The 22,707-nt window shown below is 35.8% G+C and overlaps 1 protein-coding gene across 2 annotated transcripts in view; it reads right to left on the minus strand.

Annotated features, from left to right (window-relative positions):
• LOC6506044 (ATP-binding cassette sub-family D member) overlaps positions 1-22,707 on the minus strand; it is a 77,495-nt gene that overhangs the window by 31,340 nt on the left and 23,448 nt on the right. Inside the window, exons 1-3 of one of the 2 annotated variants that reach the window (XM_001966592.4) lie at positions 15,088-15,219; positions 1,855-2,487; positions 1,694-1,792 (exon numbers count right to left, since the gene is read on the minus strand). In XM_001966592.4, coding sequence (XP_001966628.1) covers positions 1,694-1,792; positions 1,855-2,450 — 695 coding nt within the window. In that variant the 5' untranslated portion in view covers positions 2,451-2,487; positions 15,088-15,219. Of the gene's footprint in view, positions 1-1,693; positions 1,793-1,854; positions 2,488-15,087; positions 15,220-22,707 lie in introns of those variants that run through there. The other variant, XM_044717743.1, reaches the window with a different exon arrangement.

Here is a 22,707-nt window from a genome sequence, read left to right on the forward strand (position 1 = left end):
AGAGTTATAAAAAGTCATGAATAGGTTGCGCCCTAAACAAAATACCAGGTGGGTGCCGTGAAAGAGAGAATCATTACGATGACATCAAACGTATCCCATTTCCTACTATACACATGGATTACCAGGACCTTTTCCAAAGAGTTCAAAGAGGAATTAACATATTCTAGTTATTCGACAATATTCGACAATAACTAGAATATGTTAATTATTTTTTTAGCTTCCGTTTTTACGAAGTGTACTACACTAAACTTGTCTTGGATATCCTGCAATATGTTACGAGCTACTTGGGAATGCCAGGACGAATCCTTGCCGATCGAGGTACCGCCTTTTCTTCAAACGATTTCGAAGATTATTGCAAGTCGATCAACATCAAACACACCCTTAAGGTTGTAAGGATACCGAGAGCAAACGGTAATGCAGAGCGAAGGAACCGAATTTTTTTGTCATTGCTACTGCCTTGGAATGATAACGAAAGCGATAGGATGAAATGGTAACTAGTACAACTAAAGGTTTTAGCTTCTTTATAGATACGATCCAAAAGATATTCTAAAGAACACCCTGACGAGAGTGATCCAGAGTCAAGAGCAGAGCTTGATGACAGATGTCGAGATCTAGAAGCTACGAGCAGACGCTGCAACTATAGTCAATGAACAAAGAGCTTCAGCCAAGATACGTTTTGACGCAAGCACGCTTCTCCAACCCGATATAAGTTAGGAGATATTGTGTTAGTGGAGATCGAGGCGAGCAGCACGGGTATTTCAAGAAAATTGGAGCCCGCTATAAATGACCTTTTATTGTCAACAAGGTGTTGCCAAACGACAGATATCTTGTCAAAGATATCCAGTTATGCGTCCGTTAAGATAAAGCGCTGGTGTGAACTTCCAGAAGATGACCAAGATGACTACGATTACTGGAAGGACCACCCAATCTGATAATCTCGCAGGGACGCTGAGAATTTATCAGGAAAGGCCGAATGTAATCATCTGATCTACAATCAAATGTAGGCTAACAGAGGCTATAGCATAGAATAGAAGAACGAGACTAGAAACTGAACCAGTCGATAGTGAGTCTTCAGCAAGAGATAAAGCAGAAACGACGCATAAGTTAAGACCGGATCGTTATTATGTAAAACACATTACATCTAACACATCCACACATAAATAAAACAAGTCCACTAAGAAAACCACCCCCTCCCAGGTGACAGTAGAAATGCTTCAAATAGAAATGGCTTCCTTAGCCGGAGTCTTCGAAACCAGCTTCCTATGGTATCTCCATCAAACTGCTGCTGAAAAAAACACTCTTTCTTTTAAATCCTGGCTTCGTCGCATCTACATACAAAACTTTCATGTCGAATATGTATAGAACTAATATTAAATTAAAAGTCGGTGGTCTTTTATTTTGGAGGATACTATGTTATTTCCGCGTTTTATTTTTCCATTGTAGTGGGGGAATTGTAGAAGATGGCATATCCTCTTCGTGTATATGAAGAATCCCCAAAAAAAAAACATTTTTCTCTGCGCGATAACTGTTGCAAAATCTGTATTTTACAAAATAATTACTTTCAGAGAGTTGCCAAAATATTAATTTTTGTTTGGCGGGGGTGAATTTTAATCTTTTTGTTTGTTTTGAATGGAAGATTTTAAGGTGTTTTCAGCTTGGAAATGGTATTACTTGTACATATATTTTAACTTACCTATGATCTGCGTTTTCAATGCGTCCATCTAAATTCGAAACTCTATAGTAGTTTTGATTTTTAAAATATAGTCGATAGGAATGCCGCACTAGTCTGGTTCTAAATAAAATATATAACAGTAAGAAAAATGTTGGCTGCGTGTCAAATATTCATAAGCTTACCTGAAAGCAAGAGCCAATTTACATTCCAAAAATCGTATCATTGAGTTTACAAATGTGGCAGGGATGGCAATTCCAAACCATTTAAGTAAAACATAGGAAAATTGTTTAACATCCTTTCGAACTATAAATTTTACAAGAGCACCTTCCAACGCCGCTACGTAGATACTTAAAAATGTCCGAGAAAATAAGCAAATGGTGTGTACCGTAAGTAATCCAGTTTCGTAGCATAGTGTCTGGGGAATCATTATTTTTCCCAATATTTCAAGTTGTTTAAAAAACTCATGGTTCAACCCAGGCTCAATAGAATTTGGTTTTTTTTTTTGTTGTTGAGCAACTAATAACTTTTCTGCCTCTGCAAGTTTTAAATCTTCATCGCAACTATTCATTTCCGGCGGCGTAAAGGTGCCATCGTTAATATCTTCTTTTCCTTTTTGTAAGAGTTGCGATTGTGTATTTTTTACATAAGGAATAGTGACTTTAATGGTAAGAGCCACCAATGCGCTAGTAACTAAAGCGTAGCTAAACGTTTGCTTTGTTATTCCATTTTGTTCACATGTGCCCGCAATACGGTCAAAATATTTTGATAGTACAGTCATTTCGTTATTCAAAGCAGATCTAGCCGTGTGAATTTATCTATAATAAGGACAATAAAAATTAACTTCTTAAGGTTTTTCCGAATTTTTTTTCGAAAGATTTTTTCGGATCAGAATATCAATACAAGAGGATCAGAAATCATATTTTTCAAATAAGTTTTAGCCCAGTAATATTTACAGTTAAGTAAATTTACTCTGCAATCTCTAGCAATAGCAACAAATATTTTAAAACAATGTTCTCACGTAATTCCTTTATTTTTGTAGAAGAAAGATAATAATATGAGAATAAAAACTTTTTTTGCTTCATTGTTATACACTTTTCGACTATTTCACTATAGAGAAGTAGAGGTTGTAAACTTTCTGTACTTGTAAGCTACCTAATCGCATTCTATGGTGTGTTGAAGTTATATTAAATAAAAGAAGAAAGGAAAGCTTCGAGTGGAGCCGAAGTTGATATATCCTTGCATTTAAGTAGCAGCTTATATGTATATTAGGGTGGGTCGATTCAAAAATCGCTTAGGCACATATGATTTTCGGATTCTAGGGATCAAAATAGGAAACTTTGCTCAAGAGACCATACCTCTAAAATGAATTCTGATGCCCCTTGTTTTAACGTGCAGGAAAAATCCTGTTTTGACCCATTTAGAGTGCCCCAATCGAGTCCAAATGTATGAACGACCCACTAACTTTGGATGGTCGACCCACCCATACAAGTGGTACCCCCCTGGGGCCCCCAAGGGACGAACAGGAGGAGAAAAGGCGGTGGGCGGAGCAACAGGTTTTGGGTTACATTTTCATAGCATACTTTTTAGGTGCTGTGATTTTGTGATATTTTTGTAAGGGAGAATCCCTAGGGGGGTCCCAGGGGGGTACCACTTGTATGGGTGGGTCGACCTTTCTTGAGCAAAGTTTCTTATTTTAATCCCTAGAATCCGAAAATCATATGTGTCTAGGCGATTTTTTTGACCTCCTACAAATCGAACCGCCCTAATGTATATTAATATATATATATATATCGAATCGTATATAGATAGCCGATCCTTATGAAAAATTCTCCATAACTCCAAGGTACCAAGGTTTTTCCATTTTGTAGATAAGGTATGTTAGCTAAAAACCTCTTGACGGGATAAAATTCCGTTGTGAAATAAGATTCCAACGAATCTGCATATAATATCGGTAATATGATATTATTATTAAAATGAATGCTTGAATAAATATGATTGATTTAGATCGGTCGCACACAGAAAATTTTTGATTCCAATGTTGCGGTTTGCCACCTTGCGGACTGCAGTCCACAGTGATAGACCCTAGATCAGAATCACCTCTTTTTTTTTTTTTTTTTTTTTTTTTTTTGCGCGGTTCCCACTGCATACGTACGGCCCACCTCCGGTCCAACCGACCGAGGGACGCTGCCACGTAACGTACGGCTCGAATCGCGGGAATAGATCCGAGATAGATAAGCGAGGATTAGGAGAAAGATATTACGAGGAAGAGTGTTGCATAGATAAGGCGGTTAATATAAGCGATATAAGATCACTGTGGACGGAAGTCCACGAGGTGACGACCTGCATGCCTAGGCGTGCGCGAGGAAACTCTATATATAGCCGAAGAATTAAAAATTTTCTGTAGGCAACCGATCTAAATGAATGATATACCAATCGAAAGGTATTGTTTCAATTAGATAATATTTGTTGAAACATATTCCAAAAGTTATTTGGTTTGGGAGAAATTAGGGTGATTGTTAGTAGAGCAAGGTGACAAGATGTGGTAGAGACCATTGTAGTCCGAACATAATACCCTGAACGGATCGTGTTGGGCATATGTCGAACTACAATGGCTGAGGAGCAGAGGACGAAAGTTTCTGGTCCTTCTACTAGGAATGTTAAAATTTAAGCGTGTTAGTAAATGCTGACTGTCTATATTTCCATAAATAAGATTATATAAAAACATGACACCCAACATCGTTCTACGATTTGTTAATGATGGTAAGTTGATTAGTAAAAGTCTAATATGATAAGAGGGGAGGTAAAGATTTGCATCCCAATTAAGTCCCCTAAGCGCAAAAGTAAGGAAGTTTTTTTGTACAGATTCAATGTGGTCTTGGTGTACTCCATATTGAGGACTCCAGACACACGATCCATACTCAAGAATCGGACGGACCAGTGATGTATATGACATTTTAGTTATGTACGGGTCATTAAATTCTTTTGACCATCTTTTCATAAAACCAAGCACACCCATAGCTTTATTAACCATGGTAGATACATGGTCGGTAAATTTAAGTTTCAAATCTAAAAGGATACCTAGATCGTTAACCTGAGTTAATCGTTCTAAGGCGTTCCCATAGAGAAAGTACATAGCCTGGTGAGGACTAGATCGGTAAAAAGACATAAGTTTACATTTCGATCCATTAAGCTTTAGGTTATTTGCTAAACACCAATTTTGAAGTTTATCCAAATCGGATTGAAGTCTAGACTGGGCGCTAGTGAATTTATACTGAAGGCATAGCTTAACGTCATCAGCGTACATAAGTACAAGTGAATTAGTTAAGGCAAGGGGCAAGTCGTTAATAAAAAGAGTAAAAAGTAGGGGTCCAAGATGGCTTCCTTGGGGCACCCCCGATGTGGCGCGGACTAAACGCTAGGTAACATCTTTAAAGAAAACACGTTGGGTTCTCCCTGATAAGTAGCTCGAAATCCACATAAGAAGATCAGTTGGGAATCCCAAAAGACTGAGTTTACTTATAAGAAGCGAATGGTTAACAGAGTCAAATGCTTTACTGAAGTCAGTGTATATGACGTCTGTTTGTAAGCCGTTCCGGAAGCCATCCGTGATAAAAGATGTTAGCTCCAATAAGTTGGTAGTGGTGGAGCGGCGCTTCATGAAGCCATGCTGGCACGGAGTTATTATTGAACTACATAGGTGTTGCAAATGTGGAGTGATAAGTTTTTCCAAAAGCTTTGGAATTACTGACAATTTAGAGATGCCTCTATAATTAGCAGCGTCGGATTTTTTCCCCTTTTTATGCAGCGGAATAATGAAGGATTCCTTCCACATAAGGGGAAAGATCGAAGTTTCCAGCGATATATTAAAGAGTTTAACAAGCGGTTTGCACAGTGCCTCGGCGCAGTACTTCAGAACACAGCCTGGTACTCCATCAGGGCCTGGCGAATACACGGGCTTAACCTTAAGAAGATCCGATAACACACCTTTTTGATCGAAAGATGGGCAAAATATAAGGTTGGCTGATTGGATATTATAAGTGTAAGGCTGAGCTAAACTGCTGCTAGGTGAATAGGTAGTTTGAAAAAACTGTGCAAAGAGATCGGCCATTGCCTGATCGGTGTTCGCATAAGAGTTCTCAAACGTAAGCAGTGGGGGAAAAGATACATGTTTACGCTTAGTGTTTACAAAGTTATAAAACTGCTTCGGATCCTGAGTAAACTGAATCCTGCAACGGCGAATATAACTCCTATAACATTCTGCGTTATGCACAGTGAAATTGGACCGAGCTACTAAGTATCTTGAATAACTAACTGTACAGCCAGATAATCTATGTTTGTTTAAAAGTCTACTCATACTATTCTTTAAATTTATAAGGTGCCTTGTATACCAAGGCGGATTCGTTGAAGCGGACGGATATTTCCACGGCACGCAAGCGTCGAAAAATATGTTCAAAGTGTAATAAAATTTTTGTAATGCGATGTTTATATCATCGCATGCCAGTAAATCAGACCAATCAAATTCCAAAATTAACTTATTTAATTTCGTAAAGTCAGCCTTACGAAAGAAACGAACTTTCTGAGATTTAACTGTAGACTTAAGGTCAAAAAAGTAATTATTTTCGATTGAAACCTCAAGAGTAGGATGATATGGATCCTCAGGGTTAGAAAGGGGCAAAGTTCTGGAAAGAGTAATTCCATCAGGATCAGAAACGAAACATAAGTCCAACAGCCGACCTAAAGAATTTCTAACGTGGTTAATTTTCCCGAGTGACATGTCGAACATGCCCTCAGGGAAGTCATGGTGGGAGTTAAGCTGTAAAGACGGTGAATTATCAACATTTGACCACATAAGTTCTGGGATATTAAAGTCACCCAGAGCTATCAGCTGGTCACCATCAGACAGACGATCGAAAACCAAACGAATAGCGGACAAATGTTGCCAGTATGTTGGCGGTTCGGACGAAGGTGGAATGTACGAACAGGTAACATACAAAGATTGATCAGACAAAGTGATTTTGATGCAAAGAAATTCAATGTCACCAATCTCTTGTGATTTTACCTCTTCAGAAGCGAATTTGGAGTCTACAGAAATTAGCACTCCTCCTCCCCTTCGCAAATTCTATCACATCTAAAAGTGGTGTACCTACTAGGAAAAACTTCGGAGCTTAAGATCTCCGGCTTTAACCAAGTTTCTGTAAATACTATAATGTGGGATGCAAAAAAAGAACTATCAGAATACAGTTTGGGAAGTTTACTACGTAACCCTCTTGTATTCTGATAGGTAAGTGTTAATGAAGACATTAGTTTTTTGAGATTGAGGAAGATGAGGTGGAAGGTTGATCAGTGGCCTTAACATGTGGGAGTTTTACACCCACAGGTTTGGTTATCTTTTTTTTCACCTTACTTGGCTGATGTTCTTGGACGAAAATGTTCTCTGGCCAAAAGCTGGCGGAACAAATCGTCTTGAACATCTGCAAGGGCACACGTATTTTGAAAGATGACGTGTGCCTGGTGTAAGAATTTTTGAATTTTGTAATATCCACCACCTTTATGTCGGCTTTTGCTTTGGCTTTGATGTAAGCCGAGAGATCAATCTCCGAAGTATCAGGGGCAAGCCGGGAGACAAAAATGTGTTTCGATGGTGGGATCACCTGCAAGGGTTTTGGTGCCGCCGTAGCTAATACTGCGGCATCAGTGCGTACCGGGGGTCCGGACCGTTTATTACCCTGTTTGGTGACTGTTACAGGAGTTTGAATTATTGGGTCTGGGATCACTTGAAGCGATGCCACAGAGGACATATCGGACAATTGCTCATTGATTCCGAGACATTCGGAAGCCGAATTTTTCTCAGGTCCGGCCCTTGGGGTGGCCAGAGATATAAGCGGCTGCATAGTTGTCGGCTGAGCAGTCTGAAGATTATTCGACCCGAGCACATCACTAAAAGCGGATTTCTTACGCTTTGGAGACTCATTTAGTAGTTGAAGGCTACTAAACTTTGTATCAAGCGCACAGAGTTGGTCATTGATTTTTCGAAAACCACTAATCAACTCCTTGAAACCGCTTTTAGTCTGCCTCATGAACGACCTCATTTCGTCCTGAACAGCACGACAACCATCACAGCAAAAGTGGAGACCAGACCTACGCGAGATTGCATCCGAAACTGAGGCCGTGAACCCGGCACACTTAGCGTGTACAACGTTTTCACAGAGCCAGCAATGGATGGTAGGCTGGGAAGACGAGATTGTCTTATTGCAAGACTTTAAAGCACAGACCAATTTAAAATCCATAATTATTAAAAATTTAAATAATTAATTTATTAAAAATTATTTAAAATTAAATAATTAATTTATTAAAAATTATTAAAAATTAAATAATTAATTTATTAAAAATTATTAAAAAAATTAATAATTAATTTAAAAATATTATTTGATTTTATTAATGAGGAACCTTGAACCACTGTACCAAGGAAACGAGAAGGGGAGATTAAAGAGAGCAGTTAGTGCAAGTTAGTAAGATTTAAAGAAATAGAGATAAGAATCTCTATTGAGCGAGAGTAGAAGCAAAAGAATAGCAACAACACCGTAGGAGATGAAGAAGCAGAGCAGGGCTATGTTTGGAAAGTAAATTAAATAAATAATTATTTTACCTCCAAATATATCACTGCACACGCGAAGCGATGCGGATCTAAAAAATTGCAATTTGTTTTTATATCTTTAAAGAAATAAACACCGATTTTTTATAGAAAGCTTATTGCAAATTTTACAAAAACGTAGTGCGCACAAAAAAAACACGTCCGTCCGCTTTAAGATAAAGAGAGGAAGTGAAGTATCGACTCTTAAGTCGATATTTTAACGATCTCTGTTTCCCTATTTCTGTCTCTCTGTTTCTCTGTGTTAGTCTCTCTAGTGTTTTAAAGATACCGCACACAAACCTTTGCACTCATTCTTCTTTATTAGGAGGCAAGACTCATTTATTTATTAGAGCATGTCCGTCTGTCTCTCTGTTTCTGTCTCGCACTAGTCTCTCTAGTGTTTTAAAGATATCGCACACAAACCTTTGCACTCATTCTTCTTTATTAGGAGGCAAGACTCTTTCTTTTATTAGACTTTATTTTTCACGACTTCATTTTTTTATCATTTTTACGTACAACCCAACCGACCGAGGGGCACTGCTGATCGACGTACGGTCTACTATGATAAAAAGGAGGGGTAAGAATCGCATCTCAGTTGAGTACCTTAAGATCAAACAATAAGACATGATTTTGTACGGATTTAATGACTTTTAATGACCAGACGCATAAATCGTACTCAGAATCAGACGGAGTGGCATAGAAGAATTACGGAGTTGCAACATTCAATTAATTTGACCATTTTTTAATAAAACCAAGCTCACCATTAGCTTTATGAACCATTGACGAGATGCGGGCGGAAAATTTAAGGTCGGAGTTAATCTTTCTGAAGCAATCCCATAAAGAAAGTACGTAGCCTGGTGAGGGCTCGATCGTTAAAATTACACAAGTTTGATCCATTAAGCTTTAAATTATTAGCTGAACACCAACTTTGAAAATTATTCAAATAAAACTGAAGCTTACATTGGGCAGAAGAGGATTTATACTAAAGGCAAAGCTTAAAATTGCATGCGTACCAGCAAGTTTCTTAAATTTGGGGGCAAGTCATTAATAAAAGAGTAACGGACTGCTGGATTTCTTGAGGGACTACAAACTTGGCATGGACTAAGCGAGAATATTCATTTTAAAAAATAACTTATTATGTTCTTCCTTAAGCAGCTAAAGATTTAAAAGAGAATTAACAAAAATAACATCAATCAATTCCAATACGTTGGTAGAGTTGTGGCGACGCTTAACGAAACCATGCTGGTATGGTAAAATAATTGATCTTTAAAGGTATTAAAATGGGGAGTAATGTTTTTTTTTAATGTTTTTGGAATTGCTGACAATTAAGAAATAACTCTATAGATATAAAATGCAAAGGAGTTATACAAGATTCCTTCCGCGTAGAGGGACAAATCTAATTTTCCTGTAGAGGAAAATCTGTAGAGGTTTGTCCAGAGCCCTGGCGCATTTATCGCACACAGACTGGTACTCCAACGGGGTCTAACGAAATAATGGGTTTAACTCATTGAAGATTAATAAAAAAACAAGAAAGGAAAGCTAACTTCGGGCGGAGCCGAAGTTGATATACCCTTGCAGTTCAGTCGCAGTCCGCTAGGTGGCGCCACGCATCTTATATTATTAAATATATAGCGGATCGTATATAGTCGGCCGATCCTTATGAAATTTGGCATATTAAATTATTTTGCCCAAAGAGTAATCTGTACCAAGTCCCATCTTTCTAACTTAAAAAACACCAAAGTTATGCCAATTTCGACCGTTCTATGACAGCTATAGGATATAGTCGGCCGATCCTTATGAAATTTAGTACATAAGATATTTTGGTCAAATATAAAATGTGTGGAAAGTCCCAACCCTCTAACTTAAAAAACACCAAAGTTATGGCATTTCGGATCAATCAGTTATATGGCAGCTATAGGATATAGTCGACCGATCCCGGCCGTTCCGACTTATATACTACCTGCAAAGGAAAGAAGGGTGTGTGCAAAGTTTCAACTCGATAGCTCAAAAACTGAGAGACTAGTTTGCGTAGAAACCGACAGACAGACAGACAGACAGACAGACAGACAGACAGACAGACGGACAGACGGACAGACGGACAGACGGACAGACGGACATGCTCATATCAACTCAGGAGGTGATCCTGATCAAGAATATATATACTTTATAGGGTCGGAGATGTCTCCTTCACTGCGTTGCACACTTTTGACCAAAATTATAATACCCTCTGCAAGGGTATAACAACTAATAAAAAATAATGAGTATAAAAAATTACATATATAAAATATTCTTACTTGCCATTCTTATGGTTTGTTATGTGTAATTTTTATACCCTTATAATTTTGGTCAAAAGTGTGCAACGCAGTGAAGGAGACATCTCCGACCCTATAAAGTATATATAATCTTGATCAGGATCACCTCCTGAGTTGATATGAGCATGTCCGTCTGTCCGTCTGTCTGTCGGTTTCTACGCAAACTAGTCTCTCAGTCTTCGAGCTATCGAGTTGAAACTTTGCATACATTCTTTTCCTTACAGGTAGTATATAAGTCGAAACGGCCGGGATCGGTCGACTATATCCTATAGCTGCCATATAACTAATTGATCGGAAATGTGATAACTTTGGTGTTTTGTGCGCTAGAGGGTTGGGACTTTGCACACATGTTAAATTTGTCCAAGATATCTATGTTATCTGCAAAGTTTTAAAAGGATCGGCCGACTATATCCTATAGCTGTCTTAGAACGATCGGAATTGGATTAACTTTGGTGTTTTTAATGTTAGAAATATGGGACTTGGCACAGATTCTATTTTGGGCAAAATAATCCGACTTGCTAAATTTCTTAAGGATCGGCTGACTATATCCTATAACTGCCATATAACTGAACGATCGCAATTGGCATAACTTTGGTGTTTTTTAAGCTAATGATGGGACTTTCTACGGATTCTATTTTGGGCAATATAATTTGACCTGCCAAATTTCATAAGGATCGGCCGACTATATCCTAAAGACGACATAGAACTGAACGATCGGAAATGGAACAACCTTAACTGCAAGGGTATATCAACTTCGGCTCCGCCCGAAGTTAGCTTTCCTTTCTTGTTTATACCATCTCCAATTTTGTGAATCAAAAGTGTTTTACATTTACGCAAATTTCTCCGAAGCCAAAGTAATTTTGGCATATGATTGGCTAAAATCCATCAAATGAAAACAATACCTTTCATTTGGTATAACACTTATTTAGATTGAACGAACACAGAAAGTTTGTAATTCTGCGGCTGCATATAGTGTCTTTACGCGCTAGCTACAAGCTAGGGCATGCGTGCCGTCCGCTGTGATATGCGTATGGCTATGCGTAATCTGAAATATTAGGAGGTGAATAAATGGTAGATCGTCAAAACTTTAAAACTTTTTCTAAAACAGATCAAAACTTGCCGATGAGTTTTCAAAAGTAAGCCAATGATGATGCAAAACATGTTTAAGCTTGGTGTTAACAAAATTATAAAACTGCTTCGGATCCTAAGAAAACTGTTCCAGGACGAATAAATCTCCTATAACATTCTACGATATGCACGGTGGCTTTTATTAGCTTAAAAATTCAACACTTTAGCCAATTTTTTATTTATGTTTTAATAAAAGCCGAGTTTAGATTAAATACGTTAACCCCTACAACTAAGGAAGCAGGATGGTTTGAGACTTAAAAAAATTTTTTTCAGAAATTTTTTATATAATAGAGCATTATCTCAGGAATATCCTGTGAAAGTTTCATGTCGATCGGACTAAAACTTGCTGAGATACCGATTTTCTAGTTTTTTTCTATCCAAATACTTTCAATTGCTTTGAAAACTTTAGGCGCGTTTTTCTCAAAACAACTTTTTCAAGTCTCAAAACAACTCAAAACAACTTTTCTCAAACTTTTCTCAAAACAACTTTTTCAAGTCGGTGCGTAACGAACGTTTTTTATACCCTTGCAGATGGTATTATAATTTTGGTCAAAAGTGTGCAACGCAGTGAAGGAGACATCTCCGACCTCCTGAGTCGATATGAGCATGTCCGTCTGTCTCTCTGTCTGTCTGTCTGTCTGTCGGTTTCTACGCAAACTAGTCTCTCAGTTTTGGAGCTATCGAGTTGAAACTTTGCACACATCCTTTTTTCCTTGCAGGGAGTATATAAGTCGGAACGGCCGGGATCGGTCGACTATATCCTATAGCTGCCATATAACTGATTGATTGGAAATGCTATAACTTCGTTGTTTTTCAAGTTAGAAGTTTCAATGGGGGTTCCTCTTTGGGCAAAATAATTCGATATGCCAAATTTCATAAGGATCGGTGAACTATATACGATCCGCTATATAGCGGACTGCGACTCAACTGCAAGGGTATATAAACTTCGGCTCCGCCCGAAGTTAGCTTTCCTTTCTTGTTCAAAATGGTTTCGTTCATCCGCACAAGAAACTAATATTTTAAGTAAATCAATTCAATTTTTATACCCTTGCAGAGGGTATTATAATTTTGGTCAAAAGTGTGCAACGCAGTGAAGGAGACATCTCCGACCCTATAAAGTATATATATTCTTGATCAGGATCACCTCCTGAGTCGATATAAGCATGTCCGTCTGTCCGTCTTTCCTTCCGTTTTCTACGCAAACTAGTCTCTCAGTTTTAGAGCTATCGAGTTGAAACTTTGCACACATCCTTCTTTTCCTTGCAGGTAGTACATAAGTCGGAACGGCCGCGATCGGTCGACTATATCCTATAGCTGCCATATAACTGATTGATCGGAAATGCCATAACTTTGGTGTTTTTTAAGTTAGAGGGACTTTCCACACATGTTATATTTGACCAAAATATCTTATTTACAAAATTTTATAAGGATCTGCCGACAAAGGATCTGCAGTTAGAATAATGGAACTTGGTACAGATTCTATTTTGGACAAAATAATCTGATTTGCCAAATTTCATAAGGATCGGCCGACTATAGCTGCCATATAACTGAACGATCGGAATTGGCATAACTTTGCTATTTTCTAAGTTAGAAAGATGGGGCTTGGTACAGATTCTATTTGGGACAAAATAATCATATTTGAGGGATATAGGGATCATATAGGGATCGGCCAACTATATCCAATAGCCCCGATATAACTGAACGATCGGAAATGGCACAACTGCAAGGGTATATCAACTTCGGCATCGCCCGAAGTTACCTTTCATTTCTTGTTTTATTTCCGATAACACTGTAAGGACACAGACTTTACGCACCGCAAGATAATAATTTTTTGAAGCGACTTCGGCCGACTGCCCATCACGGGATAAATAATAATTATTTCTTAACAAAAAAATTCCTAGATACTCTCCAAATATAGCCATGTATCGTGTAAAAAAATTGAATAATTATATTCACTCAGAAATGAAATAAAAAATCGCAAAAATCTGTTTTTTCAGCCTCTGAAACCATCCTGCCCCCTTAAAGTAAAAACAGAGCTAGTTAGATTTAGAAGAAGAGGACGATTTGGCAGGTTATGGGAGTTCGAATTCAACAGACTTGGTTTTTATACCCTTGCAAAGGGTATTATATATGTTCTTGTCAGGATAACCTCCTGAGTCGACATGAGCATGCCCGCTGTCTGTTTCTACACAAATTAGTCTCTCAGTCGTAAAGCTATCGAATTGAAACTTTGCACACATTTTTGTTTGCAGGCAGTATATAAGTCGGAACGGCCGGGATCGGGCGACTATATAAACGCCAACAAACGTATTATAACACATTATATATAAATTTATCCCATTGTCCAAATTATTTTCAACGAAAACTTTTGAAATGAAAAAAGACTCGAAAAATTCCAGACTACTATTTTCTCAGTGCAAAGCACATGTATTTTCAGCGTGGGCATTTCTTGACCGGCTCTGCTATAAACTTCACAAGACGCTGACTAAATGTAATGTAAATGTTTTCAAGTTATTCAACACAACAATAATAGATGTATTTATAAATAGTCAATACCCACAAAATCACATTTTGTGACAATAACATTTTTTTTGCGTTTGCGATTCAGTTTTGTTTAATTTCTAACGCGACATTAGATCCCCCAAAACGCACGCAAAGACTATTTTGATAGATATGATTGAATTTGAACTTTGTGGAGCGGTAATAAATTGACTCTTTCACGTTAGGAACACATCTAAATTGTTTAGACAACAGTGTGTGATTATAATTGAATATGAACTTAATTAAATAACAATAAAGTTCAAATTTACTCTACATTTTATTTATATAACGTTTGTATGGGAAATAGAAAAGGTCTGTTTTTAGGGCTTTTGCCGGCAATTATTCTATTTATTTTCGCCTTTCAAACCTTTCCTAGACAACCATGAACATTTCAAGACTAAGATAAGATAAATCTTTTAAGTCGTTCTTGACTTTTAGCGACACGAACGAACAGCAATTCAATTTTATATATATACATAAATGACTATTATGAAAAGATAGAGATTCAAGTAATTGAATCCACAATGAAGAAATAGTTTATGACCGTGCAAAATTAGGTCATTCCCGATTATATTCCCGGTTATATGGCAGCTATAGGATTAAAACTGACAGTCATGCTTATATCGACTCAGGAGGTGATTCAGATACAAAAGGGTATAAAAATGTTCATCAAAATCAAACCTTGAATATAATATTGATTGAATTAGTAAAAACTTCTAATGTACGGTATGTATGTAAATATTTACATTCATAGAAACCTTTAACTTTAAATATGGAAACAAGTTCGAAAACTACAGACAAACCTCTTAGCGCTGAAATTTCGTTCCGCTCTGAAATATAACTATTCTACAAAGGCTTCAGTTTCATGTTTATAAAGCTATAATCTGAAATATTTTTTATTGATATGATATGAATGGTTGATTACGAGTGAATTAAATTAGCCGGTACCACTGTCTGAAACGCAAACTTCGATGTGACGTCATAACTATGTATGGTTCAAGGTACATTTAAAATTAGTCATTAAAAATATATTAAAAGCTGCTGAGCGTACATCCGAATGTATATTTATATATATATATATATATTTATATGTATACATTGCAAATTTCATTATTATTATTTTGGTATATTATACATTTTTATCTATCTAAAGCTTTCTAAACAGTAGTTCAAGGCAAATACTAAGCAGGAAGTATAAAAAATCCATTTGATAGCATTAACTAATCTGAACTACATATTTGTGGATTAGATTACAAAAATGTAAGAAAAAATAGCTGAAACTTGACTAAATTAAATGAAACTATAAATTTCAAATATTGTTTGGTAATAACAAATATATTTAATTGAAAAATAGAATTGCTTAACGATTGTTCAAGCATTGAACACGATAGAATTCCAAACATAGAATGTAGGAGATCGGACCCATGTGAATAAGTGATTAACAGCATGGTTTGAAAGACGATCTCCTGCAGTCTAACCAAATATTTATGTGCTGCACTTGAAGCACTTAAGAAAGGGTCACATAGCATGTCAGCGAGCAGTCCGTTGATAAGTAGTTTTAAATAGATTTAAGATTTTCATGTATGTTTCTTGTAAGAGAATTGTAAGAAATAAAAACAGTTTTAAAAAGGAACTCATTGGAGTATCACGAATATTTACGGGGCTCCTCTTAACATTTGGTCCATCGAGACACCCTGACGTTTTCCCCCCTGTGGTAAGAGACTCAGGTTTAAAAAACTGGCACCTATAAGTGGCTGTAGAAAAAATTAAAATTCTCAGCCCAGGGTAGCTAAAAAATAAGGCTGCGATCTGGGTAAAAAAGAGCTCAGTTTAAATATCGTAGTCCTCTGTTGTTTCCCCCCAAGAGGTAAGGAACACAGAGAATAAAATAATATAAATGCCAATGAGCATAATTAAATAGAAAGGAAAAACAAAAATTAATAAATATTTTTGTTTCCTTCTATCGTGTTTGTTCCGAAACGAAACCGGAATAATAAAAAATATATATATTAAAATATATATAAAAAATACAATTTGTGTGTTGGCGTATCCGAGGCCTACATCGGAAAATTTAAAAAGTAATTGTAAATACTTACAATACAACCGAACTTTAAAAAAAAAAAAATCTACAAAAATTAAATGAAAAAATATATATTATATAAAAAATATAAATATAATTATTAAATCGGAAAACATCAAAAAAAAAAAAAAAACAACATCAGCATCAGTATCAGCATCAGCCGTGACTAGCAGAGGAAACATCAGTCACAGCAGCAGTGAACACCCCAAGCAGGAGCACATCAGGAGCAATATCAGCCGAAGCAACAGCACCAGTGACGCAGAAGCAACATCCGCAGCGACACCAAGTTCAACAGCAACATCAGCCAGCAACAGTGACAACATCCCAAGGAGAAGCAGCATCAACAGCGCAGCGACAACAAAATCACCAAACCAACAGCAGAAACTATATTCATCGGCAAGTTTGGTATTTTAGTTTTATAACTTTTTAGTTTTATAACTTAAATATAATTTTAATTAAAAAAAAAAAAAATCCAATATGTCGACAAAAGAAAAAATCGCGATTATAGAAGACCAGGTGCGTCTCACCCGGCAAATAGATGCGCTCCTCGCAAAAAAATCTTATTTAGAAGAGGATAGGGAATCACTTAAAAACATGGAGCTTAGAGCCTGTACGAACCATAACACTAGTTTACACCAAAAATGAACCTCCATAAAAAAGTGTTTTTTATAGTAATTTGGGGTCGGAGAACACGAAAATGACATCCGTTTATTTTTCTTAAGAACCGTTTTTGAGATATTTTTGAAAATCGTGTTTTTGAGGTCCTTTTTCAGTTTTTTGGTAATATCTCATGAAAAAAACTGTTTACAAACAAAAAAAGGATATTGATTGACAGGTATTGAAGTAACGTTTACGTGGATATATAATATGTGCAGATTGAATCAAATCTCTGTAATGCACAAGCGAACAAAGTACAAAAATAGTGTCATTTTCGACCAATTGAAAAATTGAAATTTTCAAAATTTGAATTGACCAATTGAAAAATTGAAATTTTCAAAATTGGTCGAAAATGACACTATTTTTGTACTTTGTTCGCTTGTGCATTACAGAGATTTGATTCAATCTGCACATATTATATATCCACGTAAACGTTACTTCAATACCTGTCAATCAATATCCTTTTTTTGTTTGTAAACAGTTTTTTTCATGAGATATTACCAAAAAACTGAAAAAGGACCTCAAAAACACGATTTTCAAAAATATCTCAAAAACGGTTCTTAAGAAAAATAAACTCGAGGATTACCTCGAGCAAACGTATATAGAAATCCAGGAAAGGAAAGCTGAAACCTTTCCGATAAGAGTTAAAAAATTAAAAATGTTTCTCAGCAGAGTAGAAACGGTGTCCGATCTAATAAATATTGAAGGGCTTAATAATAAATATATGCCAAAAATAAAAGAGCTCAGAGATGTCATTTTCGTGTTCTCCGACCCCAAATTACTATAAAGCAATCATCAATTTTAAGGTTCACTCGATTACATTTAAATTTGTAAACTAGTGTAATCTTTTGGTTCAACTTGGTGCTGTAGAGCACGAATATTTTACAAAAAATCATTTCGATAGCATGCTATCAAAATTCAAGTCCGCTAAGGAAAAAATTAAAAAAATTATTGGCCAGGATGAGCTATTTTCTAGGCTTGAGGGTGCCATAAAGAATCTCGAGGATTACCTCGAGCAAACGTATATAGAAATCCAGGAAAGGAAAGCTGAAACCTTTCCGATAAGAGTTAAAAAATTAAAAATGTTTCTCAGCAGAGTAGAAACGGTGTCCGATCTAATAAATATTGAAGGGCTTAATAATAAATATATGCCAAAAATAAAAGAGCTCAGAGAAGATGTGGAAATACACATTGAGCTTACATCTACTCACAAATACACATGAATAATAAAATCGAAGTGGGTCGATTAGAAAAGGTAGAAGGTAGTAATCCTAAAATGGACGAACTACCTACCCTACCAAAAATTGAGGTTCCCAGTTTCTTTGGAAACTCCAAAGATTGGGACCATTTTTATGAATTATTCAAGGAGCTTGTGCATTCAAGAATGGATTTAAGCCCATCCTTGAAGCTAAGCTACCTTAAAAGTGCTCTAAAAGGGGAAGCACGAAATGTGGTCTCCCATTTATTGCTTGGCTCAGGCAATAATTATGATGCAGCCTGGGAGTTGCTCATAAAAAGGTATGAGAATAATAGCAAAATATTTTCAGACCAATTGAATCGCCTGATTGATCTTCCAAAAATAAATTTGGACTCATATAGGCATTTAAAAAATACAATTGATTCTATAAATGAATCAATTTATATGATGCGTCTCAAAGCAAATCTGACCGAAGAATCAGATTGCATTCTTGCGCATATTATTATAAAGAAATTTAATATTGAGGCTCTGCAACAATATGAGGGCCAAGTAAAACAGTCAAATGACATTCAAAACTTGAAAGATGACATAGAATTTTTAGATCAACGGCTTAGTTCGTTGACATCAGTTGGAAATGAGTTACCACCTAGAAAAATAATACAAAATAATCACACAAATAACCAAGCATGCCCGATGTGCAAAATGCCCGGGCATCAATTAATTTTTTGCTATAAATTTAAAGCATTAAGTCCTCAAGAAAAAACGAATATGGTTAAAAAATTGAAATATGACTCAGAATAATATCCTGTTTTTTTGTAAGTTTTATGTTACACTGCGATAATAATCCGCAATCTGCGATAATAATAATAATAATGCTGTACTGCACAGTCATCGCGTAAAAATGTGTTTCTTTTTCAATTTTGAGATTATATCATCTTAAAATTCTCAGACCCAAGGGGGGGGATTGATCCCCCTGATCCCCTCTCTATCTACGCTAGTGCATGCATGACCTCTGAACCAGCGTTGTTGGCCACGGCATATGTTCAGATTAAAGGGCCAGATGGTAAATTCAGGAAATTTAGAGCATTGATTGACAATGGGTCACAAAGCACTCTAATATCAGAAGAAGCGGCACAAAAATTGCCAAAAATAAAAGCGCACACTGAAATAAGTGGAACAGGTGCCTGTGTTTCAAATCACAAATTAAAATTGACAATCAGGAATAATTCTAAATATTCAAAAGAAGTGAGCACAAACGCAATTGTTTTGCCGAAATTAATGAAAAGTGTTCCCACAAATGAAATTTTTATAAATAAGTCGAATTGGAAAGGATTCTATTTAGCGGATCGCAATTTCGACAAACCTGGTCGAATTGATCTGGTGATTGGTGCGGATTTATATCCACAAATTTTGCCGCAGATAACCAAAAAGGGTATGCTTCTTGGGCAAAAAACTATCTTTGGATGGACAGTGTCAGGATGCACGAAATCCAGGGGTAGTAATTCAATCGTAGCAACCAGTATCGTGCTGAAACAAATGGACCGATATTGGAAGGTAGAAGAAGAGGATAGCAATGACATAAAAACAGAAATAAGTAAAACTAATTTTAAAAAATTTACTAAAAAAGATGATAGTTGCCATCCAGCGAGGTGGCCTCTAGGAAAGTCAAGAAGCATTAGCTTCGGCTTATATAGGAGAAATAAAAGAGATTCCGAGAATAGCTTGGGACCCTCTAAAGCCTCATGTTATGAATCATACAGCAGAAATAGCTCACCTGGCCAAACAAATAGAAGATTTGAAAGCAAAAAATTTAGAATTGAAAAATATCGACTTTCATCATGTGTCAGGTCATAGCTCCTTAATTTTGGTAATGATAATCATAACTGTACTTATTATATCCTATTTAAGAAAATTAAAGTCGAGAAGACAATTGATGGCTATAGCATTGACAACCCCAATGACGAATGTTACAGATAATTAAGTAATCAATCAAATAAAAAAAGAAAAGCTATATCTAAAAAATAATAAGAAACAAAATAAGTAAAAATTACAGTCCACTAAAGAATCGAATGAAAATAATAGCTAATAAAATAACTTAAACAATGTTAAAATATTTAAAAATATGTAATAGAATGATATAATTAACAACATATTGTTATCGAAGAATCATAATAATAATATTTTCTAATATTGAAAAAAGAAATTTATAAATTAAATACAAACGCAGAGACCTGAAAGACGATCTCCTGCAGTCTAACCAAATGTTTATGTGCTGCACTTGAAGCACTTAAGAAAGGGTCACATAGCATGTCAGCGAGCAGTCCGTTGATAAGTAGTTTTAAATAGATTTAAGATTTTCATGTATGTTTCTTGTAAGAGAATTGTAAGAAATAAAAACAGTTTTAAAAAGGAACTCATTGGAGTATCACGAATATTTACGGGGCTCCTCTTAACAACGATAAAGCAATGAAGGAGACATCACTGACCCATTAAAAATATATATTCTTCATCAGGATCACCTCCTGAATCAATAGAAACGTGTCGGTCTGTCTGTCTGTTTCTACGCAAACTAGTGTTTCAGTTTTAAAGCTATCGATTTGAAACTTTGCACACATTATAGACAGTTTGGGACTTTCCACAAATGTTATATTTGGCCAAAATATCTTACATACGTTCATACGGATCGACCGACTATAACCTACAGATGTCATAGAATGATCGGAATTGGCATAACTTTGTTGTCTATTAAGCTAGATAGATAGATGAAACTTTGTACCGACTTTATTTTAGACAAAAATCCAAAAATTTTCAAAAAGCCGTTTAGCTTGGGAGAAATTAGGGTGAAAGTAAAAAAAATTTAAATCACTAAATTGGGACTGGTGAAGACATTTAGATTTATATATTCCCAGATATATATTATATATACCCAGATTTATATATTCACATTCAACCGACCCAAGTCGACATTTCTTTCAGAAGTTATTCAAGAGATCAAGCATTTTTCAAATGAAGGCAGTTTGTCTGGTCTGTTTGATATCTGTTTCTGTTTCATAAAATATCAAAACGTGTTTTTCACCGTTAAAAATTTTTATAAATATCAATTTCAGTTTCTTTAAGACCAAACGTCTTAATAGTAAACAAAAAAAAAATACACTAAAAATAAATTTTATTTTTAAAGAAAAACATTTTTTTTCTAAATTGGGTCATTTTATCTTATTTATATTGCACGTGGAGATAGCCCTTGAGATGACTCAACTTTTGATAAATCGCATATATGATTTCTGGCAAAATTCGTTAACTCAAGATATAGTCATATAAGTGCAGCTACTAATATTGTGCAGCCACTTGTGAATCTTGGTGTTACGTACACATACATACACATGTACATACATGAATATGTATATTTGATGGGGAATATTTTTTTTTAGCTAGTGTGTGCAATAAACATTTACTTTATTTGTCTTTATTTGAGATGTCTCCTGCACTGAGTTGAAAATTCTAAGACTCTCTAAAGAGGTATAAATATAAGATTTTTTTTTTTTGTTTTTAACTCTTCATTTATTTACAATCTGTTTTTTATAAACAATAAGTAAATTTTATAATTAATATTAAATAACAGGAAGAACAGTTTTCCAGTGAACCTCGCTATTATATACAACATCGTTTCTGTAAATTGAATTTATCTATCGAGGAGATCTAGTATGTGGTATCTTTTTAGTCTTCTTAATGATGTTATCTAAAGGATAAATTATTTTCATGATTATGAAAATATAAGATATAGAATTTTTGATAAATCATTAAAAATAATATTAACTTTTGAGATGCCCATACAAAGATATCATCCTAGACCACCATTTAATGGGATTGGTGAACATTGCTGGGTAACATGCAGAATAACTCCGGGTCATGAGACCAAGCAAACGAGCTCAAGTTGATATCGCCAGCTATCAAAGACCTAGGGTCCTCCGTTCTAGCACAGACACTGACGATGTTTTCCATATGTGCAAAATAGGTACTGAAGGCAACTAAAGTTGCTATTGAGCCATGTTTCCACAAGAACGATTACATCAAAATAGGAGACGGAAGAATTCAAGAGCGAATACGGGACTACGGGTCCATAGTAAAAATTTGGTAGCTGGGCAGTAATGGTAAAGGCCTGGACTTTAAAGGTGACTTTTGGCCCATGTTGATAAAAATCATTTTTTTTTGTCTTAGGGAGCCTTTTAAGGGTATTGACACCCCGGCAAGATTGACACCCTCTATCAAAACCCTCTATCAAGACTCCCTCTATCTCTTCCTCTCTTTATCTTAAAGCGGACGGACGTGTTTTTTTTTGTGCGCACTGCGTTTTTATAAAATCTTTTATTAGTTAACTTTAAACATTCCGGTCTTTATTTTCATTAATTAACATTTATTTAAACAAACTTTGGAATTTAAAACATCCATATCGCTTCGCGTGTGCAGTGATATATTTGGAGGTAAAATAAT

The sequence above is a fragment of the Drosophila ananassae genome (genome assembly GCF_017639315.1).
Source record: "Drosophila ananassae strain 14024-0371.13 chromosome 4 unlocalized genomic scaffold, ASM1763931v2 tig00000061, whole genome shotgun sequence".
Lineage (NCBI taxonomy): Eukaryota > Metazoa > Arthropoda > Insecta > Diptera > Drosophilidae > Drosophila > Drosophila ananassae.